The sequence below is a fragment of the Melozone crissalis genome, unplaced genomic scaffold (genome assembly GCF_028551555.1).
Source record: "Melozone crissalis strain CALT ecotype California unplaced genomic scaffold, PUWL_Pcris_2 ptg000005l_1, whole genome shotgun sequence".
Lineage (NCBI taxonomy): Eukaryota > Metazoa > Chordata > Aves > Passeriformes > Passerellidae > Melozone > Melozone crissalis.
The window spans coordinates 34,073,950-34,098,317 of record NW_026535783.1 but is presented as its reverse complement, the minus strand read 5'-3'; the positions used below and the strand labels follow the sequence as shown (position 1 = coordinate 34,098,317).

Genomic DNA, 24,368 nt, shown 5'->3' with positions numbered 1-24,368 from the left:
AGCTGATGATCAGGGAGCAGAAGATTCTTTAGAGATCAGTAGTGACATCTACAATGTCTTGATTAATGACCTGGATGATGAGGCAGCATGTGCTTTCAGCAAGCATGTAACTGATACCAAACCAGAGGCAGGGACAAAATGTTGGAGAACAGGGCTGAAACTCAAAGGGACCTGGACAGGATTGCCATGAAATCCATTAAGAACAAGATCAAGATTTTTAATCTGACATGAAGCAAGTCCACGCAACAATCCAAATTGGAGGATAACTGTCCAGAGAGAAGCCTGAAATCCTAGTGACCATCAAGTGGAATATGATCTGGGGAAGTGCTCTTGCAGCACAGAAGGCCAATGCCATTCTGGTATGTATTACCAAGAGCATAGTCAGCAAGTCTTGGGAAGTGGTTCTTCCTGCTACATGGCACTTGTGAGGCCGTATCGAGAGTGCTGTAGCTCTGGGCTCCCCAGTACAGGGGAGGAAGGACATCAGTGTCCCAGAGTGAGGCCAGGGGAGGCCTCCAAGATGGCTGCAAGCTGAATGCACTTATAAGGAGAGGCTGAGAGATCTGGGTCTGCTCAGTCTTAAGAAGAGAAAATAAGATGGCACAGAGAATATAGAACAGGACTACTTCCAGGAGTACATGGTGATGGGACAAGAGGCAAAGGACAAAACTACAAACCTGCAAATTTGTATCATAAGGCATAAGACACAAGCAACAAGTGTTTTTATGTTGACAGTGGTCCATATCAGAACAATTTGCCCCAAGAAGTTTTAAGATTTCCATCTTCGCAGATGTAAATGGCTTGAGTGGTCATATCCCAGTACATCTTGATCTAAGACTTGCTTAGAACTGAGGCTTAGACTACATACCATCTGGATGTACACACTCTGTAAGAATTTAATACTGTGGTTTATCCATCGTCTTACTGGTCGTGAAATGCCTTGTTCACTGATTGCCAAATAAGTAAACATTTGTAAAAATAAATAAATTGCTTTAATCCTGATTTTATTTAAAACATGTACATTGAGCACTTTTTCCCAGTGGTAAACACTACACTGCAATGCTTTATTTGACTTTCTTCCACAGGGTAATGTTGTTTCTGCAATGATGAACAAGGGTCATCCCTTGATCTTAGTCAAACAATACTGCATTCTGGTTCACAGCATTTGAAGACCTTCTTATTCTAGGAAATAGAAAGCAATGAGTTTTAAGACACTTTTCTGTTCCACAGAGCTAATGAGTACTTCTGAAGTCCAGTAAAGACATTGAAGAGGCTTATGATACAGGAAAGCAAAATGATAGTGGAAACTACTAAATATATTCAAATAAGTGTGCAAAAACATAAATAGTATAGATATATTTTTGAGAAATTTAGATTAGAAAAAGTATTAAAACTGAAATTTTACAAGTTGATAGACTTGGAGTGTTCATAAATATGCTCAGGAGCCAAACTGTTCAAAGTTGTTATCATGTTTCTAAAGGCAAATGTTTTTCATCTACTTGGTGTGTTGCTTTAAGAACAACAAATATGCAAACTTGCAAAAGTAAAAATAAGAGCACAGGAAGTTTTCAGTACCAAACAAATGAATTACAAGTTTAACCACATGCCTTACAGCACTCTACAGTTGAACGGTAACATAAATTCTGTCATTTCTGGTGAAAAATATGATGCTCATTGGAGAATGAAATACTTCCAGTAGAGCTGAAATAAATAAATAGTAGATAAACAATCAAACAAATAAATAAAGGCCAGAGAAAGGAGGAAAAGTTTACAAATTTTTGGTATAGCTATCTTGCAAAATAGTGTGTCAGATATTTTTCTTGGTGTCTCTTTTTCAAAAATTGTCTTGTGTAAGAGAAGAGACAAATATCATTAACATTAATTAAATTGTGTTTCCTTACAATTGTTGACTGAACATTAAAGATAAAATCCTTTAATCATTAAATTTATATTATTTACTTATTGCAAAATTCAATTATCTCATTTTCTCTTCTAGTTGTGGTGAGTTTTTATTACAAGAACTGAGAGAGTTTTAGAGATCTTTGATGACGGCATGACTAGAAATAGGGCTGACATAACACTAAGATATTTTCATGTTTATTACATGTTTTCCTAGTTAAACACACACATTTCCTGCATAATTTGTATTCATTAAAACAAGTAAACAAATCACCATGTCCCCAGGACATCTCCCCTGAAAGACTGATACTCATATTTTAACAAACAGCACAAACATGGTAAATATTCATATAAACTTGGAAAGAAAGTAAAAACGCATTGTCTGGATTTTGACAGTGGCATATAACATAAAATTTAATAAGAATTTTCTAAACTCAGAAAACCACTTCTACAATTCCCTAACTTTATATGAGATGCATGAGCTGCAGATTTCAGTGATAAGGCTGAGATCAGAGAATGTGAGGGACGGATATGCAGTTGCTACTTCCAGTATGGAATTAATTTGTCCTCTCCACACTGCAAAACATGAATAGAAGTGTCTTTCTACAACTTAATTGAATATGCTTCTTTTTGTAGATCCCCACATCCCTTATGAACTGTTCATTGGTGCCATCAACCCTGCAATGGTGAAAATCACCTCATCAGAGATCTGGGAACCTGAACGAACATAGAAGGGTTACTCAAGAGTAATATTTTGCATCTTTCTCTGCTTTTGCTGACTACTAGCCAAGTCAAGGGGTATTTTTAGTATTACATGGCAGATGCCAGACGTGAAAATTCATGCGAATGCTCATGTAGCAGTTACTGTACTAAGTGCAAATCTGTGAACATAAAATTTATTTAAAAGCCGTTGTTTCAAGGGAAGTGATCTGTGTACAATGACTGGGTCCAAACTTATTTAGGGTTTTGTAGATAACCTTGTCAGTTTTCACAGAAATTTGATAATTATAATTTAATAATTAATAAATTTCACAATTTAACCATTAATGTTTAAAAGAGAGGAAGCATTAGGCAAACAACCAATGAACTCAGGTAATGTTTATCATTGCTACTATGCAGCCCATTCCCAAAAGAATTATATGAATAATGGAACAATCTGGTCCACTCTATCAAAAACAATAGATGTCATTAATTACATAATCCCTTGATGACAGATGACTGTTGATATTCCTAGAAAAATGAAGACATATGTACATACAAGTTTTTAGGCACAAATTATATTTATCAAATGTAGAAAAGTTATAGCACTGCGTTAAAAAAAAAACAAAACAAACTACAAAGTCTATGTACAAAGAGGGTATTTACAAGATAAGCATTTACTTAAGGTGAAAACTTGAAGTCATTCCAGTGGAAGACTCTCTAAAATATTCATTTGGCAAAACAAGAAGTCTGCAGAAAGAGAAACCTTTGTGTGTCTGTTTAATTGCCAGCCAGACTATATTCAATTATCAGAACACAATACAAGTTATCTAAAAAGTGACCAAAAATTTAAGGTAGTGATTTATTCTACCCAATATGGTAAAATTTAATGAAAACTGAAAATATCAGAACAGTGCCTGAACCAAGCTAGGCAAAGAAGACTTGAAGCAAGCCAAATAACTATTTTCATTTGATTAGATATGTCAGGAAAAATTGATGTGTAACTGTTGGATATTGCTTTGATAAACAAACAACGATATTTCACCTCCAAAGTAGAAAACATCTGAATAAATCTGCAGAGGTGTGAAGGCATGAGCAGATGAGGTCACATCATTGTCCACTCTTACACTGATCCGATTCCTTTTGACAGAGAGGGATACAGAATGCCACTGGCCGTTATTTAATCCAGCACCTGAAAGAAAAATAAAACCCCAAAATTTAGTATGAACTTTCACCTATTATTATACTATCTAAATGTTTTAGAATTGAAAGGAGAAAGAACCAAGAGAGAGCAACCATAGCCCACATAAAATCTCCAAGTGATAGTAAAATGAAAAAGAACTTAATAAGCATAAGCATCTTTTGTGAAGACAGAACCTTGCTTCACATTTGGTAGATAAAAAATAAAGCTACTTCACTGAATAAGTCTTAGTGTTATAGTACTATTGTTGTAGCCGAATTATCTGTAATATATTAATTTAATGTAACGACTGTGAAGAGCATCCTTCCAATCCAAGGAGGCTATCATTAAAATGTCATTGTGATGGTGGATACAGTGTTTTACACATAATACATATTTTTATTACACTGTTACAAAGTGGTCATTATATTACAACTATGGCAAAATAGTAAAATACTGCAGACGCTAAAAGCTTCAGTAATAATCATGTCAATGTCACAAGACAATTTTGCTTTCAGCTGATTCTTTTATTGGACATGTGTGGGAAAATATTCTGAGAGTTAAGCCATGACCACAAACTTACATTACTCCTGGCTGTGTAGGTGTAAGGTGCCACAAAGCAATAAACCTATAGCCTCGATTCTGGAAAGCACTTATGTACACATAAATAGATTCTACTCAGGGTAGCATGTAACCATGTTATTATCTTTAACTAGTGCCTAAAGTCAATCCTGCTCTTGAGAATTCCTCAGAGCAGAGGTACTTCTTTTGGTAAAGAATAAAGAATGCAACCTCTAAATTAGGCAAAGCATTTTCTGACTGCAGAGTGTCTATGATTTGTGATCTGTGATTTCCCTCTTGAAACTTCATGTATTTATGTAGTCCTCTCTAGAACAGGCTGCATATGTTGCAGTAGCAGTCCATGAGTTAAGAGATTCATTCAAACAGAAAGAAAAGAAATAAAAAGAGAAAGATGAGAAGGTTCAAATAGCTAAATTATAGCATAATTAGGATCCATAGATTGTTGATTACCATAATCTAAATACAAGATCATAATAAAATGAAGAGATAAACCCTAGAAGGACATTGCAAACTTAGATGAACTATCATCTAGATAATATCTCCGATATATTTAAGATAATATTAGTCCTATATACCTTTTTTCTTTACTTTAATAAGTGTATTTATTAAGGAACACGTAACAAGAAATCCTAAACATTTTGCTTTAGCCCCAGCCTGTCATGAGTACTTCAAGTGATTGAAATTTTCCTCAGTCACAACTCTTTAATACTTTATCTCGTCCTTTAGAAATTAAAAAATCTTAGAATCAGATAACATTTTGGGCTGCAAGTGGCCTTTAAAAACCAGTTCAATCTATGCCCCTCTTTGCAGGGACTTTTTTTACTGGATCACATTGCCAAAACCCCCATACAACATAACCTTGATCATTTCCAGGAGTGGAACATGTAAATATAACCTGTTTCACTTTAACATTGTCACCTCTTGTTCTGCCACTACAGATCCTTGGAGGAAAAAAGAATAAAAATCTCCATTATAGATCTTAAGTATGAAAAGGTCACAATAAGGTCTCCCTAATTTTTATTTTCCAGACTGAACAATACTGACTCTCTCAGCCTGTCTTCATGGAGATGTGCTCCAGCCCTCTGATAATTTTCATGGCCCTCCTCCAGTCTCCTTCTAGCAGGACCATGATTTTCTTGTGCTGGGGACCCTAGAGCTTGAAGGAGTTCTTGAGGTGGGGGTCTCATCTACCAGCACCTCCAAGTTCTTGGCAAGTTCACCCTTAAACCCTTCCTCCCCCAGCCTATACTGATACTGGGGGACACTCAAACCCAGGTGCAGGAACTCTCATTTGGCTTTGTTGAGCTTCATGAGCTTCACATGGGTCCATTCTTCAAGTCTATCAAGCATCCTCCATCTTCAAATCTACCAAGGGTTGCATTCCTTCCTTTGAGCGAATCAACTGCACCACTCAGGTTTGTGCCATCAGCAAACTTGCTGAGGATACACTTGATCTCACTACCCGTGCCATTACTGAAAATATTAAATTTAGCAATAAACTCTGCCGCTTTATTTTAATTGTTAGAAGGATAAATGCTTTCAATTCTTAGTTGTGTATCCTCCTTCAGTAGCCTCTTGTTCTGGTGGATAAACCATATTCCAAATCTTGTAATATTTGACATTGAAGATAGGTAAGAGACTGTCCTAACATATAAAGAATGGTATTTCAGACCACCAGAAATTTTGGTTACTGGAAAATTAATAATATGAATTTTACACTGTTTGGTTTGTTGATTGTAATTCACCTTGCTGACCTACTATATAATTTTGGAATGGGTATTTTATCTCCCCTTCTTAATGGTTGGCATGGTTAGAGATATTCACCAATGTTCATACAGCTGAAGTTAAGGCTTCCTAGAAATCCCTTTTATTAAGTCTGAGAACTAAGGAATGCCATTGTGGGAGCACAAGACACTCTGAAGAAAACTGTTCATTTTAGCCCTTGAATTGAGAACTTTGACTAAATTCATATTTGCTTGTGTGGAGCCACTGAGTGGTAAAACGTCTAAGTGGAAGAGGCCAGTGGACTACCAACATCTACATTCCATCTGAAACTTATATTGTCTGCTGCTCTACTATGAGTTAGAAAAATGCTTAACCACAAACAAACAGGAAAAACAAAGCAATTCATTTTTTCAGTACATAATAACGTAGCTATTAAACAAGATGCCCATTTATTCTCATTAGTTCTAGCACTTTAAATCTAAGTATTAAAATTGGGTCTATGGGATGTCTTGCAGAACAAGGATACCCAACCTCAGGAACACATGTATAAAATGCAGTGTATATAAATTATTAGGAGATCAGTGAGAAACAAAAAAAAAGTTTAGAGGAAGTAATTTATAGATTAGTCTGAAGTATAACAATGAAATTCCATTATTATTAACATCACTTAACTAAAAGCTGCATGGAAATGAAAATCTTCATAGAAATAGAGGGTCACAGAACAAATTGAGTAATAGGGTCCAACTTTTACAAATATTGTAATTCAATTTGGTCTCATAATTCAAAACAAGTTAACTTTGTTTTGATTTCTGGTTCTTTTTTTAAACCTATGTTATTTCTTTGTGAATATTTGATGTACCACTTGCAAAAGAGGCTACAAATTAAAGACATTAAGCAGTCATTCTGCAAAAGAAAGATAGAACTTACTACAACTTAATTAGTTAGGAAATGATATGCCATTCTCCTCGGTTTGATATGGTTAAAGAAATTCTTAAAAAACACGGGATAATTAATTTAAGACTTGTGCACACAGAAATATGCTCAGATTTAATTATCAAATATTATATGTGTATGTGTGTGTGTGTGTGTGTGTGTGTGTGTGTGTGTAAGGTCATAAGTCCCTGCCTGTGGGGGAGGAAATCTTCTGTCCAACCACCCATAATTTAATTACTCAACCTCCAAATGCAGACTTATATTGCTTCAATGATTGCTACACCAAACACTTAAAAAACTCAAGGAAAAGTTTCCCATATGGTTTTGTTAGATAAATTTCCTCTCAGAAGAGGATAAGGTGATTTTGCTGTAGCTTTTGCCTTCAAAAAGACAAACACAATTCTTCCTTTTAGACTTTATGAATGGGAAGCTTAACCCAGCATGAGAACATTAAATTCTGTTTCAGCATAGAATGTCACGATTTATTTTGGGATGTTAACACTAATATTTTATGTATTGTATTGCAGCTTTGAAATTGAATAAACTGCCCCACGTGCAAGTCTACCTACTGCTGTGCCACCAACATCAGCCAGTCTGTTAAAATGACAGTGCATGGCAACAGTTTCTTTAACATACATCACACAATTGAACAGCAATTGAAATAGCTCCTAAAAACCAAATTCATCACTGCTAACTATATACTACTGACATTCTTACTAAGAAATTGACATTTTCAAATGGTAACCCTAGGGAAATCTCTTGTCATTAAAGTGGTACTCTTTGTGCATTAGTTATTTTAGAAAAAAAAAATACCAGGGCCATACCTATTATCACCCACAGGAACAGGATCAAAGTATTTATGCAAATTTCAACATTATCTGTGGTCATTACAGGCTTATAGTCTTTTCCTGAGTTAAAATAATCAACGATTCAAAATTTTACTCGTAATCATTATACACCTGTAGAAACATAATGAACTTCACAGCTTCTTTCTCCCTTCCCTTCCCTTCCCTTCCCTTCCCTTCCCTTCCCTTCCCTTCCCTTCCCTTCCCTTCCCGGAACCTTCCCTTCCCTTCCCTTCCCTTCCCTTCCCTTCCCTTCCCTTCCCTTCCCTTCCCTTCCCTTCCCTTCCCTTCCCGGAACCTTCCCTTCCCGGAACCTTCCCGGAACCTTCCCTTCCCTTCCCGGAACCTTCCCTTCCCGGAACCTTCCCGGAACCTTCCCGGAACCTTCCCTTCCCTTCCCGGAACCTTCCCTTCCCGGAACCTTCCCTTCCCGGAACCTTCCCGGAACCTTCCCTTCCCTTCCCTGAACTTCCCTTCCCTTCCCTTCCCTTCCCTTCCCTTCCCTTCCCTTCCCTTCCCTTCCCTTCCCTTCCCTTCCCTTCCCTTCCCTTCCCTTCCCGGAACCTTCCCTTCCCTTCCCTTCCCTTCCCTTCCCTGAACTTCCCTGAACTTCCCTGAACTTCCCTTCCCTGAACTTCCCTTCCCGGAACCTTCCCTTCCCGAACCTTCCCTTCCCTTCCCTTCTTTTCCCTTCCCTTCCCGGAACCTTCCTGGAACCTTCCCTTCTCGGAACCTTCCTGGAACCTTCCTGGAACCTTCCCTTCCCGGAACCTTCCCGGAACCTTCCCTTCCCTTCCCGGAACCTTCCCTTCCCTTCCCTTGCTCCTCAAGAAAGGGAAGGAATTTTCATTTATTAAGAGAATTTAAAGTAAGGAATCAATCAAAGAAACGGGCATGGAACAAAGATTAAGGAGACCTCATGTTCAAATCCTGTGGCTGTTTCTCTGTCCTGCTTCGTTCTGCTTTGCTCCCTTTGCATTATACTGCCTAATAAGTTTTGAGAAAAATTTAGACAGTTGATTCTTATTTTGTCTTTATACTGATTATAACTAGTTTGAGGCTTTCTCACTTGGTCTTTGTTACCTAACTGGAACTAACCTGGCTTCTTTTACACTGATAATATTCTTCTTTGTGAATATAAAACGAAAAATACAGGCTTGTGTATGGATCAGAATGAATCAAAGATCAAGTGATGTTCTGGATATCATAAATGTGTTTTCTGCATCCAAATTCACGATTGCTTCTACAATATATTGCTCCAACTAGTGGACTCTGGTCGTCTTTGCCCATACAGAAACGACTCCAACCCCAGCCTCAATTTCCTTATATCATAAATTCCTTGTAATCCCTTGTATCCACCTATTCTCTACTGTCTTTTTTCCCGTCTTAGGTCTCATCATATCATATCACATCATATAATCCATCTACAAGTAAAGGGCAAAATTAAATTTGTTTGCATAAGTAATGAGAAGCTCTAAGGTAGCTGTAATCTATGGAATGCCAGAGAATAGTACAATACTGATGACAAGCTGCTAGGTGAAGGTGATGATATTATTACATGGGGACGTTACTGGATAGCAGCATTTTATAAGAAGCCTCTGAAGGTGGAGATGACATTTTTCTGTCCTGCTATCATATTTCCTTAAAGACAGAGATTCCTGACTGGGCCAACAGTCTTGCTGATCCCACATCAACTGCCAACAGTGCTCAGAAAAACTGAGGACACTCTTTGTGAAAGACTTACTCCCATTCCTGCCAGGCAGAGAGAAAGTTAAAGCTGGAATCTGCTAAGAATCCCAACTGAATGCTCTCTAACATGACTGTGTATTCACTATAGTAGCTTCATCCTTTTGTCTTGACATATTTGTTTGCCAAGGGTGAAATTACTCATCAGAAGACTAGACTAGGCACTAGCTTTCTGAAAATCGGTTTTACCCTGAGGGATGCCTAGCAGTGCACTACCAAAAGTAGATGATCTAGTCTTGATTCAGTGTTTAACTACAAAAGTGACCTTTTAGCTCCCAGGTATTCATTTTCCTCAAGTTCCCTTTTTTTTAAAATCATAGACTCCAACTTGCCCTGGTATTCTGAAATACAATCTGGTATTGGGCATCCACTGTCCCAGATTAATGGATATCTCGGCAATTGAGGACTCTAAAAAATAATAGACATTATATTTATAGCAATGTAAAACTTTATAAAAAATTGTTATTTGATACCTTTTGAAAGCACAGACAAATGGTGAGAAACATCTTAATGACTTAGCTTGACAGAATAAGAGACTAAATTTCTTACACTTCACAACTGAAAAAGCTGCTTAGATTTGCCAGGTCATACACATGACCTGTACATACTGTATGCATGTTAAGCTAAGGACTCAATTTTCCAGTCTATATTACTGCAAGTAATTTCTGCTCACTCATGGGGAAAAAAAGAATAGGTATGTTTGTGAGAAAAAAACGCATTTAGAAATAATCGGGTGTAAAATTCCCACAAGTAAAGCACAGCCACACAAAAACTAATCATAAAAATAAGTCAAGAAAGCAAATAAATAACTTTTAATTTTTTTTCTTTTATGCATTGGAGCCTTGTAATTTTTTTCTTCATTTCTGTTACCTGCAGCGATGTCACTCAGTACTCTTCCTGTTTTATGAAGATTGATTTTGACTCTCCCATCACTCAGATATAAGAGGAAACAACCTGAAGACTGGTGCAGTTTACTGGATAGCAGAAGTCCTTCCTTGTTCCAAGTGCGAAACTGAAAACTGACAAATACTTCATCTTGCCCTGATGTGCCTCGCAGTGCCAGGAAACTGCTGGAGCTCAGAAATGTCACAGGAACCACCTGTGGCTCTAAACATGAGAAGGACATATTGCCCTAGAAATAAATAAAACAAATATGGCATTAGGAAGAGTCATGAGAATATCTCCATGGAAACTTCAGAGTTTCAAAACATGGTACATAGTACTTGGATGTATTAGTCTAAAAATTAAACATGAACATCATCCGTTTGAGAAATGTTAATGTTGTCTCATCAGAGTAGACTCATCTGCCTGCACAGAGCAGCTAGGACCTTTGAGGGAATGGTGTAAGATCCTAAATTATGAGGCTGATTTAATGCTACTTCAGGAGTTAGAAAGATCTGCTTTGTTCCTAGCTTGGCTCAGCCTCAGTGAGCATTAGGAACTTTACAAATTCTTCAGTGACAAATAAATACCATGCCACTGACTGCATGTAAACACCTCCATGGGTCTAAATGCTTGGATGCAGAGAAGAACGTTGAGCTGGCACTGATTGTTTAAGATGGTGTTAAATTTAAGAAAAAAATATTCCAAATTAATGCAATTGGATATGTGCACCAACTCCAGTATTTGTTTTCACAAATAGAAAAATTTCACATATAAACTTTTGCTACTTACAAATGTACAACACATACTTCTTAATTTAGGAGGGAATGTGTTTTCAAGCAGGTTTATATGGACTAGATGATAAGTTGGATTTATGCACCTCGCGTTTGCTTTGTGCTTACCTTCTTCTGAAATAACTGTTTCTTAGGTAAACTTGTGGCTGAATTCATTGAAAAACTCTGAGAGTAACCTGCATCTATACTTGTACTGAGTAATGCAGATAAGAAATCTAGAAAGGGAATAATGAATTTTTTGCATCAGGTGTCAGAATTAGTTAACACTTTATGGTGCTTGATAGTAGTACACTGTACACTCTGATCTAATGACTTGCTGACACCATTTGAACTATAATTAATTTGTTCTGGAAAAAGGATTACTAAAGATTAATGTTTTTGGAATTTAAAGTGCACCTAATTTCTGTTCAACACTAAGAGGTTTTAAACTTTTGAGCATACATAAAACTTTGACCACACATTAAGCAGCTTTAAAATCAATTTAAGAAAAATATTCACAAGTCCCTGGTGTGGCAAAGTATTAGAGTTTATGGGTTTTCATTTTCTTCAAGGAAAATAGATAAATAAGTAAAAGCTTTATCTTATGAACTCAGCCGTACAGAAATGAATAGTCAGCTAAACTGACACATAGTGAAAAGATACTCAGTAGATTATAAAAGCCTTGTTAAATGCTAAAAGCTGGCCATTTGCAGATTCCCCCAGTAAAGTGCCCATTTAACAGGGATTCTGTGGTAACAGAGATTCTTTTTATATTATTTAGATCATGAAATATCTCCTAAATAGTTTTGAAAGTAGTGCACAACAATTTAAAATATTTGACATGAAAGTAATGAAACTTCCTATTACAGATAATTTCATAGATCCCCTTCCACTAGTCCACACAGAGCCTACTATAACTGCCCATTCCCCAATATTCATAAGCATCATGGAAAGAATACTATGCAGCAGTACAAGCTGACATAATTTTGGAATATTTCAACTGAATTATACATGGGAAGATATGCCTCTCACTCACTTCTTCTATGACAGAGACCAAATTTGATTCTTCGTATTTTGAACAGAAATCCAAGTTAAAATATTTGGATCATGAAAGCATTTAATACATTTTTAATTATTCTGAGCTGATTTCCATGACACCTCTGCATTTCCTTCTGCTAAATAAACACAAGTTACAGAGATGACCCTTGTTGTACTAGGAAAAAAAAAAAACAAAACCAACAGCGAAGGACTCAGTAAAATTTCTAGAAAGCCTTTTGTAACACAGAACACATTTGTTACCTTCTCTAAAAGGTAGGAATTTGGATAATATGACTTCTGGCCATGTCACAATGAATACATTAAACCCACCAACCTAAACTAAAGGTTTTCAGAAACAGATCAGTATAAACTGAAAAACAGAACTGATCTATCAAAATTTTAACTCTCTGGACAAAGTGAACCAGTGTCCTCAGTAATAAAGAACTTAAAAAATGTACTGCTGGTGTTCTTATTAGTCAGACACATATTCTTATTACTCTCCTACAAAGCCAAAGATTTGATGGTTTCTTTTCTGATGCATCTTGTTACTCATTGACTTTTGTCACCCAGTTAGAAAGCACACAACAATTGTGGTATCAGACATAGCTAAATATCAGCTAAAGATCTCAAGAATAAAATGCATCCTGCCTTTTCTAACAGGAGGAGTCTACTCAGCATAAAATGAAAAGTAGCCCAACTTGGTAATTACTTTATTTTTCTTTCATTACCTAACATAGATTTTACCAGAAACATGTGCTAACAGGTTGGATTTGAAAATGGTTGTGATCCTTTTGTCTCTTTTTTATTCTTTCTTAACTATAAATCTCTTACCACAATGTAGATCTGAGATTTATGCCTTCTGGCCAGGTCAATAATGTTCACTCCATTATAATAAATATTTTCAAAACACCCATGAAAGTTCCTGCGTGATAATGTCCCTGATTTTCCAGGCACTGGGATCCCTCCAAAGCTGAGCTTAGAAAGAGAAGAGAAATCAATAATACTATTAAGTAATTTTCTAAGGAAAGAAGTTGACTATACTGTAAGAGTAGAAGTCAAAGACTGGCCTATAATGAATCTGTTACTTGAGTATTTCACTGTATCACATCTACATGTTAAAGAATAAAATAGGCTAACAAAAAAATAGGCTATATCAAGTCCAATGTATGTAGCAAATCATTCTGACATTTTAGCTTTTTTTTTCTTCTTCTGATGTATCTGGGTCTTCAATCAGTTTTCAGGGTCCATTACAGCTGTGAAACCAAGAAGAAGGACAAGGCCAAGTACAAGGAGACTATGCAAAACAGTGTAAAAAGGGAGAATACAATTAGCAACAATTTCTTTAGCAACTTGACCCTAACTTCTCCACTCTGTGCACGCCATAACTACTACAGCAGTAAAGAAGAGTATATCAAATTACATTATTCTAGGACAGATTTGAAACAAACTAAAGGAGGCACATTTTCCCTTTCAAAATGCTTAGGCTGTGCAATTCCTTTGTATAGTGCTGTAAAATTACTTATTTCAGAAAGAGATTGGAAGATTTAACAAAAATAAAAACCCATTGAGAGCTACTAGATTCAAGAATATCATTCTGTCTAAATACATCCCTGCCCCAAGGCAAAAGCTGCTAGAAAGCAGTAAATTATTTTAGAAAAGCACTGCCACAATCGTGACCTTAGTTCTTCTCTAGTATATGTTTTAACTCTTTTACACCACCAGCAACAGGATTCCAGGATAAGTGAACATTTGAGCTCACATATTTCAAAGCTATTCTAGACAACATTGTAAAAAAAGGACAGTCTAAACTATTAACCTTTAAATTTTTAAAATTTTTAAAACAAATTGCCAACCAGTTATTTTTCCTCTAGCTTTTGGTTTTTTTAAATTAGTATGATCCTCCAAACTTTGACATTATGATTTACATTCAGAAATTCTGAGCAGATATTTTTTGAAATAGAATAATGCAGACACAGAACAGCATGACATCTCACTCTAAAATGCTTAAAAATTGGAATGAGTACAATAAAGTCTGCGGGTTCCTGACATTCTGCTCTATCACTCATTGTCTTATCCAACAAACAATATAGGGCAAACATAAAAGCAGCCAGTCATCACATTACAACTGTGAAATAGTGGTATTTTTTACCACAGGCAGGAAAATTTCACAGCACATTTTATCTACTCCTGTTCATTTATTTACTATTTGTGCAAGAAAGATTTTTTTCACAGGATAATTTTCAGATCTAACAGAGATTTAAGTCTTGATAGAAATATTTCTACAAAAGTTTTTATGCTGACATTGCAATTTTAATCAAGTTTTACATTCATAACATTAATATTCATTAAATCATAGCACTTAGTTGAGTGTCATTCATTATGTTTACAATATTGTTTATCATACTTGCAGCTCTATTAAAACAAAGGTATTAAAATAATGAATTCTGAGATGAAAAAGATGGTCTTTTGAAAATACTAAGTTGAGTCTAGTGGAAGATTTGTACTCCAAGAACATCTCTTTTTTTTGATTAATTCCCTTAACAGATAGAGAATCCCCAAGGTCTTAAGGACTACAAACTTCTTTAAGTTCTGTTTCCTTTGCCTGTTTCAGTGCATTTGCATAACAGAGGTAATAAATGTAATAAAGGAAAGGTAATTTTCACACCTCATAATCAAGGTCCAAATAACTGAATTCTCCTTTTGCATGAAAATGATGAGTGTGTTTATCCACTGTAAAGTTTACTTGATTGTTAAAATGCTCAATGAGAACAGAATGCCAGTGTTGATCATCCAAAAGGCTGCCCAGCGTAATATTAATTTGGGCATTAGAAGGATAAGTTTTAGTATCACCTTGAAAGAAGAAAAATAAAAACTATTAATTTCATTGAAAAAATAAAATTATTCAAAAATATACTGCTAGTTTATCATACTTCATACATTAAAATCCACTTAACAGTTTAAGAGAAATTTTAGTCAAATAATGCCTAGTAACTATATTAGACTTTATGAGACTATAGCTGTTACCTAAATTAATGAGTAGGGACAGCTTCCCTTTAGTTAATTCCATGGTGATGTGGTCTCCATTTTGTCCTTCTCTGTGGAGGAGAATTCCATCACTTTGCATTGTCTTAAACTTCAGAGAAATCACATCTTTCAGTGTATTAATGAGTTTTTTATTTAATGTGTAAATTAGACAACTTTTCCCATCAAAGCCAACCACCTCAGACCCTAGAAGTAAAGAAATGAAAGATAATGTATAATGCTATGTCTAAAAGAAACAGTTGCATGCTACTTCAATATGGTATGAAGTTCCATCACTAACATGTCTAGATCACTTCCGCACAGTAAATTGTACTTTATTTTTTCCCCCTATATTAAGACTGTTGTGTTTTAATGATGATGGTATAACTAGATAATAAAACCATGTGAGAAGAGATCTGGCATCTGTTCAACTCTAATAATGTTCTCATATGCTGGTGTTCCTTTTCTTGGAGCTATAAAGTACTTTGACCATTTCTGCTTTTACTTGTACTCTTAGGCTGAAAATCGTTATTAATTTATATGCAATTCATTCCAATGAATAAAATCAAAACAAAAAAAAGCCAAGGCTGCTGTTGACCTTTGGGAAAGGAAGGAAATAGGGCTAACTGATTTTATCTCAATAGTATAAAAGAATATCCATCAAAATCACCACAGATTGAACAAGACACACACCAAGGAACTGATAACACTATAAAAAGCTCATAGAGTATTCACAGTTCATATGTAATGAAGAAAAAAGTAATTACCCTTGAAAAATACATTTTTTAAGTGAATGAAGATGTAAGGATATGCAATAAAATATGAAGTTGTTTTTCAACTGACTGGTTGACTTCTTGCAAGTCAAGGGAAACCCAATTATCTATTTACTAACTTAAATAATTTCATGATAAATATTTCTCCATATCTTCAGCATGGAAATGGAATGAATTCAAATTACCTCTTGTACTTTAGGTTGCTAATTTATATTCCATTTTCACAAAGCTCTTGTGAAGTGAATGCAGTTATATTTTTAAATATAGTTTCTTGATTTTCTTCATATCTTGATAATGAAGAACTAATTTATCAAATGTACAATGAATAAATATGATGTTCTACCTAAACATGAACCTTAGATTTTACTTCATTTTGTCACTGAATGAATGTGGACAGCAAAAATGTTAATAAATATTGAATTAAAATAAGGAATGTGATGTAGAATAGCTTCAATAAAGACTTCAATAAGACCACTTTTACATTTATATACATCTATCAAACCATCTACTTAGTAGGCAATAATAACTGTAGGATTGGGAACATATTCTTTTTATTGGGACAGAGTATAAAGAACATTAATATGGCTTTCCAAAATCCCTTATACTATTCTGCAGCAGTGGTTCCTAAGAAGCAATATCTGCTTTGTCAAAATTTGGAAAATAAAGAAAATTAAATTTTGCCCCTGCCCTCATCCCATGAATTAATGAAGATTGAAAAATTGTTGCAGATGGCAACCAAAATTCTTGTCACAGGTCTTGTCTTCACAATCCATGAATTACCCTTAGCAAAATATTTAGAGGGGTGAGAAAGACAGCTTGGGTGTCCTGCAGGGTTATAAGGAGAAATAGAATGTGGGCACATATCCAGATTATCATACGATTTTCCTCTCTTATTTACCAACTACTTGCAACTTACTGGACTTCAAAATCCTCTATATGGTTTTCTCGACTGTTGTAAATAAGAAAAGTAAAACAGGTGGAGTTGTTTTATGAACACTCATCTTTTGTTTCCACAATTGGCAGTGTCTTCCTAAATTAATGTGATATAAATCCTTAGTGCACTGTGAAAATATCTTTGGAAATCACAAAATGCCTGTGAGAAACTGGAAATTCTGGAGGCCTCACACACCATAGGACCAAAAATCCTAGTGATCCTGAGCAAAAGTTTTAGTTGAAATGTCTTTGAAAATTTTTTTAATCTTTATATCAATTGAAATCAATGCTAATGTTCTATAAAGAAAAAAAAAAAACAACTTAAACCAATGCAAACCAACTGGCATTATTCCAGTTATGAAGAGAATATGAAGTCCTTTCTTTGACTGATGTAACTGTAATGCTGACTTAAAGCATTTCAGTCAGGTAGGAAATGATGAAAAAGCCTCAGTACAACTAGAAATGATAGAAAGACAACAAAAGGGTTTGATCAGTATCTGCAGTGCTTTTTGTTAGGTATCATAACATACATAACAGACAATTTTTAATGTGCATTATATATTTATTTTCCAGTTACCTATATTCTACTACTTTATATATTTGTCATTTTCAGATTTAAACCTATCTTTCTGTCCACCATAGCAAAAAAATCCCCACCTTTTTGTTTCTTTGATTTCTATTTTTAGACTACCAGTTTTTAGAGGATGAAATAAGAGAGTACTGGAATGAAGAGGGGAAACTCTAAGCTAAACACATTCCTAATATCCCTCTTTTTTAGTGTCAAGACATAGCTTAACCTTAACTGTGTTTTACATGGCTTAATTGTCACAATTTGGCATTTCAGGAACAACACAGGAAATGTCAGTAGAGATTCACTGTTCTCTTTTGTACACACTAAATAGAAAGAACTATCAGGCAGAGGCTTCAGGCAGATTTTGGGCTGAAGTTCAGTACAGAGTATTTGCAGCGCAGTCATGGCACAAGCAGATGTTTTATCAGTTCACATGAAGGCAGGTTTAACACCTCGAGGTAGAAAACAAACCCACCCTCCCTCCCTCCCTTCCTTCCTTCCTTCCTTCCTTCCTTCCTTCCTTCCTTCCTTCCTTCCTTCCGCCACTGCCTTCCTTCCTTCCTTCCTTCCTTCCTTCCTTCCTTCCTTCCGCCACTTCCTTCCGCCACTGCCTTCCGCCACTTCCTTCCACCACTTCCTTCCGCCACTTCCTTCCTTCCTTCCGCCACTTCCTTCCTTCCGCCACTTCCTTCCTTCCGCCACTTCCTTCCGCCACTTCCTTCCGCCACTTCCTTCTGCCACTTCCTTCTGCCACTTCCTTCCTTCCTTTCTTTCTTTCTCTCTCTTTCTTCCCCCTTCCCTTCCCTGAACTTCCCTTCCCTGAACTTCCCTTCCCTGAACTTCCCTTCCCTTCCCTGAACTTCCCTTCCCTGAACTTCCCTTCCCTTCCCTGAACTTCCCAGAACTTCCCTTCCTCCCTTTTTCCTTTCTCTCTTTCTTTTCTTTCTTCCCTTTCTTTCTTTTTCCTTCCTGCCTTCCTTCCTGCCTGCCCGTCTGCCTCCCTCTGCCCTTTTCTTTCTTTAAATGACTATAGAACATGAGTAAAAAAAACTAAGAAACATTGCAGAGACATCAGAATGAGCAGGGAGAAGAACTCAAAGCAAAAAAAAAAAAAAAAAAAAAAGGGAACTCTTTAAATATTTCATCTAAGTCCATAACTGACTGCCCTTATTTGGCCTTTCTACTCAATAAATGCTGAGACAAAAATTGAAGGGCTTGTCTGCATGCACACTTTACAAACATCTAAAATGTGACAGTGTAAAAAGTAAAAAACAAGTTGCACATAAAAAAACCAAAACAAAACAAAAAATAGAACAAACAAAAAAAACCCCAAAAAAGCCCCAAAACCCCCCATAATAATCTGCTACATCCTACAGGAAAATACAATGAGTATTACCAAGCCTCACTGAGCCTATAATTAAAGGCTAAACACTATTTCTGAGAATACTAGGCAAAGTTATTCAGAGCAGGCATTTGACTGGAAGACAGCAAATTTGAAGTGGTGTCAAAATTTTCCCTGTAAGTACGACTTCATTAAGACAGTAATGACTTTTTTAGAACATAGGGACATACATTTTTCACATCACTTTATGGTGTAGAGAGATCTACACACTGTATTCTCACCAGTTTAGTTTTAGTTGTGTAATTTCTAACAGGTAAGACTGAAGAATGAAATTAGTGCATTTGCACTTGAATACAGAACACAGTTCACATACTTGACAGTAAATGAAAAGAGAGTTGTTTACTCTTAAAATCTAATATGCAGTGAGAGTTCCCTGAAGAAAAGGATGAGAAAATGGGACATGTAAAACACGTGAATCAAAGCTAAAGTAGATATTATTGGCATTTCTGTTTTTTTTTTTTCCTGGTCCCACTTCGAAAAGTACAGTCATTCAAAAAGAGCCAGGCATAATTACTGTAACCATAACTGCATGTCCTCATTGTGCCTGATAAATGGAGAAAAAGACTGGAGAGAAAGAATTAAGCATTTACATTTTAAAATAATTTTTAAAACTGTAAATCTATATTCACCTGGTTTGTCTTCAATGGCAACCACTGAATTTACCTAGTAAAGGCACTTGGTAATCAGTAGATGTTAAAAAAAATACATAGATGATAAGAAGACTGCAATTCATTTGGAATGATAGCATTTATAGATAGGAAAAAAAGCATTTCTAGAACACCCATTATCATTAATTCAAATAAAATCTTAACAAACTTTTAAAAAATTACATATTTTTGATGACATCATGTTCTTCACATACTGTATTACAGTGAATAATGGATCAAGTAGATATTCATTTTAAATTCATCCTAATCTTAGAAGATAACTATAGTTTATTTACTTCTTTAAGCTGTCTATAGGATACATTCTGTGCCACGTACATAACATGGAAAAAAATGTAATCTTCCTCAAAAATAGCTAATGGCTACACAAAAATACTTTATTTCATAGCTGCTTATTCTAAATGTTTTCTTTTTTCAGTTGCATGGACACTTTTCTTTATTTGTCCTTTAGACTCACAGAGTTTTCCAGTGGTGGGCAACAAGCATGACACAAAAGAGAGCCATAATATGGATCTTGCAAGAGAAAATTATGATAGTGAATATAGATAAATAAAATCTGACTTTTAGGCATGGTCAAAAGAGAGCTCTTCAGTTTGAAAATGTTTGACAGCAAAACTGAGTAAGGACTTAAATGTTATCACACATGCAAAAGGTGAAGGACTGTGAAGAAGCAAAGTTGATGACTATCAAGGAATTTTAAAGTGAAGCTTAAAGAGAAGAAAGACTATTCTGCCATCATGTATCTCAGAAATCAGGTCTCAAATAGAAGATTTAGATGAGATTTTAGCTTTGAATGATAAATTCATTTGTCTACCCTCCATTTTTAAACTTTGGTTGTTCTGGAACTTAAAAGAGTTGAGGATAAGTTGAATCATGATCGTATTTCTCAGTTACTCAATTTTCAAGGCCATTTTCTCAGATTGTTCTAAGAATCATAAGTCATGTTCCCAGTCTCAAGGCAGCTGTCACTGAGGAATTTTGTGTGAGCCTTTCAGTCTCTTTCTTTGGTATGAGATGTTTGTTTTCTGGGATGAGGAGATTTACCTGATTTCTGAGGTGACCTAATCTCCTGCATCTAGGTTTAAATTTTCTATATCCTTAGTTCATTACCTTTTACCAATTTTAAAAATTCAAGTTTAAGGCAGAAAGGCCCGAGAAATGTTTTCCTGATATGCACATAGTCAGATAAAAATGCATGGCAATAGAAAACAGTTATATGGAGACCATCCAAAAGAAATCAACCGTACAAAATATAACTTAAATAAGGAAGTTGAAAAAGAACCCTGAAACAAAAAAAAGAACAAAAGATAAAAGTATGCACAAAAAGCAGTTCAAGAGGTTGCTAAAATAAATTCTGTTTCCATCATGGAGAAAAGATGTGAAGAATAAAAAGCAGTAAAAAACTTACATAGAGGAATTTTTAAAAAAAATCCATGGATGAAAAACTGCAAAAGGAAGATGTCAGGAACATTTACACTGTCCAGCCAACCAATAAAACCATGACACTTACACAATCTACTTTCAAAGGCTTATGTCAGTTATTGAGGGCACGAAAGCTATTCTAAATACATAAAATATATAAAATATAAATACATAAAAAACACGGAAGTGTCCTTCAATTTTTTATTTGTGGATCTATCTAGTTGTACTCTTACTCTCGCGGGATCTAGACCATATAGATTTAAAACTAAACATTTAGAATAATTTGGCCTTCAGATAGATAGCAAGTATTTTACAACTATGACAAAAAAAAAGGAACAGTTTGCATAAAATCAGGAATTGGATTTTGTCCATACCATTCATTCCAATACAAAAAGTACAGGAAAATAAGCATCACATATTGACAGCTTATGTAGAAATAATGTAGTATGCACATAAACTTATTAATTCAGTTTTATTTGAGATTAAATTCAGCCTTGGAAATCTACTTTCAAATGCAATTTAGGCAGCCAAAGACATTGATGAAGATTAATTTCATTTAGCTGACACAGAAACAAACTTACTATATGTGCATCCGTACACTTCAATGCGCATTCCAATCCTGCCATTTGGATTCCAATCCAAAGGCACAAAACGGAGGAATCTTGCTTTAATAGAATGATGAAGCTTATAGTACACGACACTGTCTGCATTCGTGTTTCCAGAAAACGCCTAGAAAATGAAATAGAAATCAGCTACATCCACATTGAATACAGAAATATATGGAAGTATCACTGATCTTTTAATTTTATATATTTTACTTCCATTTCATCTGGCAAACAGTCAAGCACAGGAATAAAATGCAATTGTCAGTGAATTTTACAGGAACATCAGGACGACTCAATATTGATGATTCCTTTGGATAAAGTGTTAACTCATCTGTGTATTTAGGGCTGATGCTCCATGCAGCAAAGTATTTAACAGCTTCTAAAATTTCAGTGAACGAACCCTGCTAACCCAAACATTCCTGTCAAAAAACACATGGAATATCCTCACATTTCAGTGCATGGCTCTATCGAACACTTTAGCATAAGAAAACTGAGTGATGTCTACAAACTCCTTCCACTGAAAGGCTAAATGGATTTAATTGCAAGCCTATGTTTTAAATTCCATAGCATGCTGTTTTTAAAGTGGTCTCATATTGGCAGATCATGGTAATAAAAAACTTATTTCCAACTAAAGAATCCAAATTGTAAAAAGGATGTGTTTCAGTGTCCTGTTAAAAAAGAAGAATCTTTATTTCAGTTTTTTTAACAAGGTGAAAGAAAAAAAAAACAAACTTTATTTGCAGTATTTAACTGATAAAACTACTTTCCCATTTTCTTACATTAAAAAACCCAGAAATACATATAAATTTAAAGAAGAAATTTTTAAAAATCTGTAATAATAAGCCATAGCATTCTAAAAACTGGAGAATATTTTCTGATTTCTCTGGGTTGTGTGGTAGTTTTTTGTCATTACCTGTTTATGGTATGTGAAGCATGAAGAATTTGTTCAGACATTTTGAATCCAAATATCTGATGGCTCTCTGAAATATTTAGATGAGCCATATTTAAAAGATTATACCTTTCTGGCTGTATGAACAGTGCTGTTGCCATAGCTATAAGCCACAGATGTTGCAGCTGGAGAAGTACATAGCAACCAACATCTTTAGGTATGCAGCTTCTCTTTCCATAAGTTGTAGAAACAAAAATGTGCTTCACTGCATTCATTATTTATCTTTCTATACATAGATCGTTGCACCTTCTCTCTCCTGTAGTAGTAAAATTTCAGTAAATTTTAATCACTAAACTTTAAATGGGGGAAAAAAAGGAAATTATATAAAAAGACCCAAAACCAAACCAACCAATCAAAATGAAAATCAAAACAGTTAGTGAATTGGCTTATTTAAGCTAACCTATCAGGCTAGCAATGAGCAATGAGAGTTAGTGACTTTGAATATCCATTTTTAGCTTTATGCTTTTTAATTCCATTAAAACAGTACCTAAAGGTGGAAATATAACAAAAATTACAGGAAATCTACTATTTGGAGGGTGAGACCCTTCCAGATCTCTTGTCCCTTCAAATCCTATTTGCAGTAACAAATATAACTGCCCATGAAAGTGCCAATTAGTTTGTTGACTGAACCAGAAACAGGCCCCAGAAGTTTAAGTACTGCGAGCAAATGAAGTGTTCAGTTAGGATTAAAATTTTTGCAAAATTGCTTTTGGAGAGCAGCCACCTCATAAAAATTAATTTGAGTTTTGAAAACAAACTTATGCGACTTGATATTTTTGCTGTAGGGTATAATTAGACAGTAGTTTTTTTAATTCAAAATTTGGGTTTTGGCTTCAACAATAACCTAAAAAAACTTCAGACTACTTCTTTAACACCATTCAGAATGACTAGTTTAGAAAACAGTATTTTTTTCTGTAATTTTACAAGGCTTTTATTACAGCGCCTGAGTGGGCCGCCATGGTGAGAGAGAGACAAGAATCTTGTTTCTTGATCAGAAGGCTGGATTTATTGATATATAATATATAATACATTATTACTATACTAATAAGAAAAAAAAGAGAAGTTTTGCAGATGCTAGCTACAGCTAAGAATAGAATAGAAAGAATCTAAAACAAAGTTGTGTCCAGGGACTCAGTCCCCTAGCTTGCACTGGTGATTGGCCCTTAATTATAAACATAGAAACATGAGCCAATCAAGGTGTCCCTGTTACATTCCACAGCAGCTGAAAACAATTGTTTACGTTCTCCTTCTGGGGCCCTCAGCTTCCCAGAAAATGCAGAAATCTGAAAGAAAGGATTTCTGTGGAAAAATGTCTGCGACAGGCTTTTATCTGGGAAAACCACGTTTTGCAGTGTATCAATTGTGCTGAATACTAAATGGGTCTTTATTTCTTGTTTTAAACAGTCTAAAGGTTAAAATAAGAATTTCTATTTTTTTTTCAGTCCAAGACCCCTTCAAAAAAAGAGAGGACAAAATCAGACTGCCTTTTCTCTAGGTTACAGTATTAAAGGTGCACCTGAAACCTATGAAAGTATCCTGTAAGCTTTTTAGAGGAGAATCATATTCAACGTTTCAGACAGTCCTGTCTTTACAGTAGAACACAACTACTGTTTCATGGTCCAATCCAGCAATCTTTAAAACATAGAATTTATAACCACATAATGAGCTTCTTTCATTCTACCCCTCTTCTTTAGACTGTTCAGACCACTTCACTCTTATGCCAAA

The 24,368-nt window shown here is 35.3% G+C and overlaps 1 protein-coding gene across 1 annotated transcript in view; it reads right to left on the bottom strand.

Moving 5' to 3' along the window:
• Positions 1-24,368, bottom strand: part of CNTNAP4 (contactin associated protein family member 4) — a 201,252-nt gene that overhangs the window by 52,911 nt on the left and 123,973 nt on the right. The window contains exons 4-9 of the mRNA XM_054284187.1: positions 21,671-21,818; positions 15,327-15,530; positions 14,968-15,152; positions 13,134-13,277; positions 10,480-10,741; positions 3,644-3,790 (exon numbers count right to left, since the gene is read on the bottom strand). Of these exons, the coding sequence (XP_054140162.1) occupies positions 3,644-3,790; positions 10,480-10,741; positions 13,134-13,277; positions 14,968-15,152; positions 15,327-15,530; positions 21,671-21,818 (1,090 nt within the window). The remainder of the gene's footprint in view (positions 1-3,643; positions 3,791-10,479; positions 10,742-13,133; positions 13,278-14,967; positions 15,153-15,326; positions 15,531-21,670; positions 21,819-24,368) is intronic.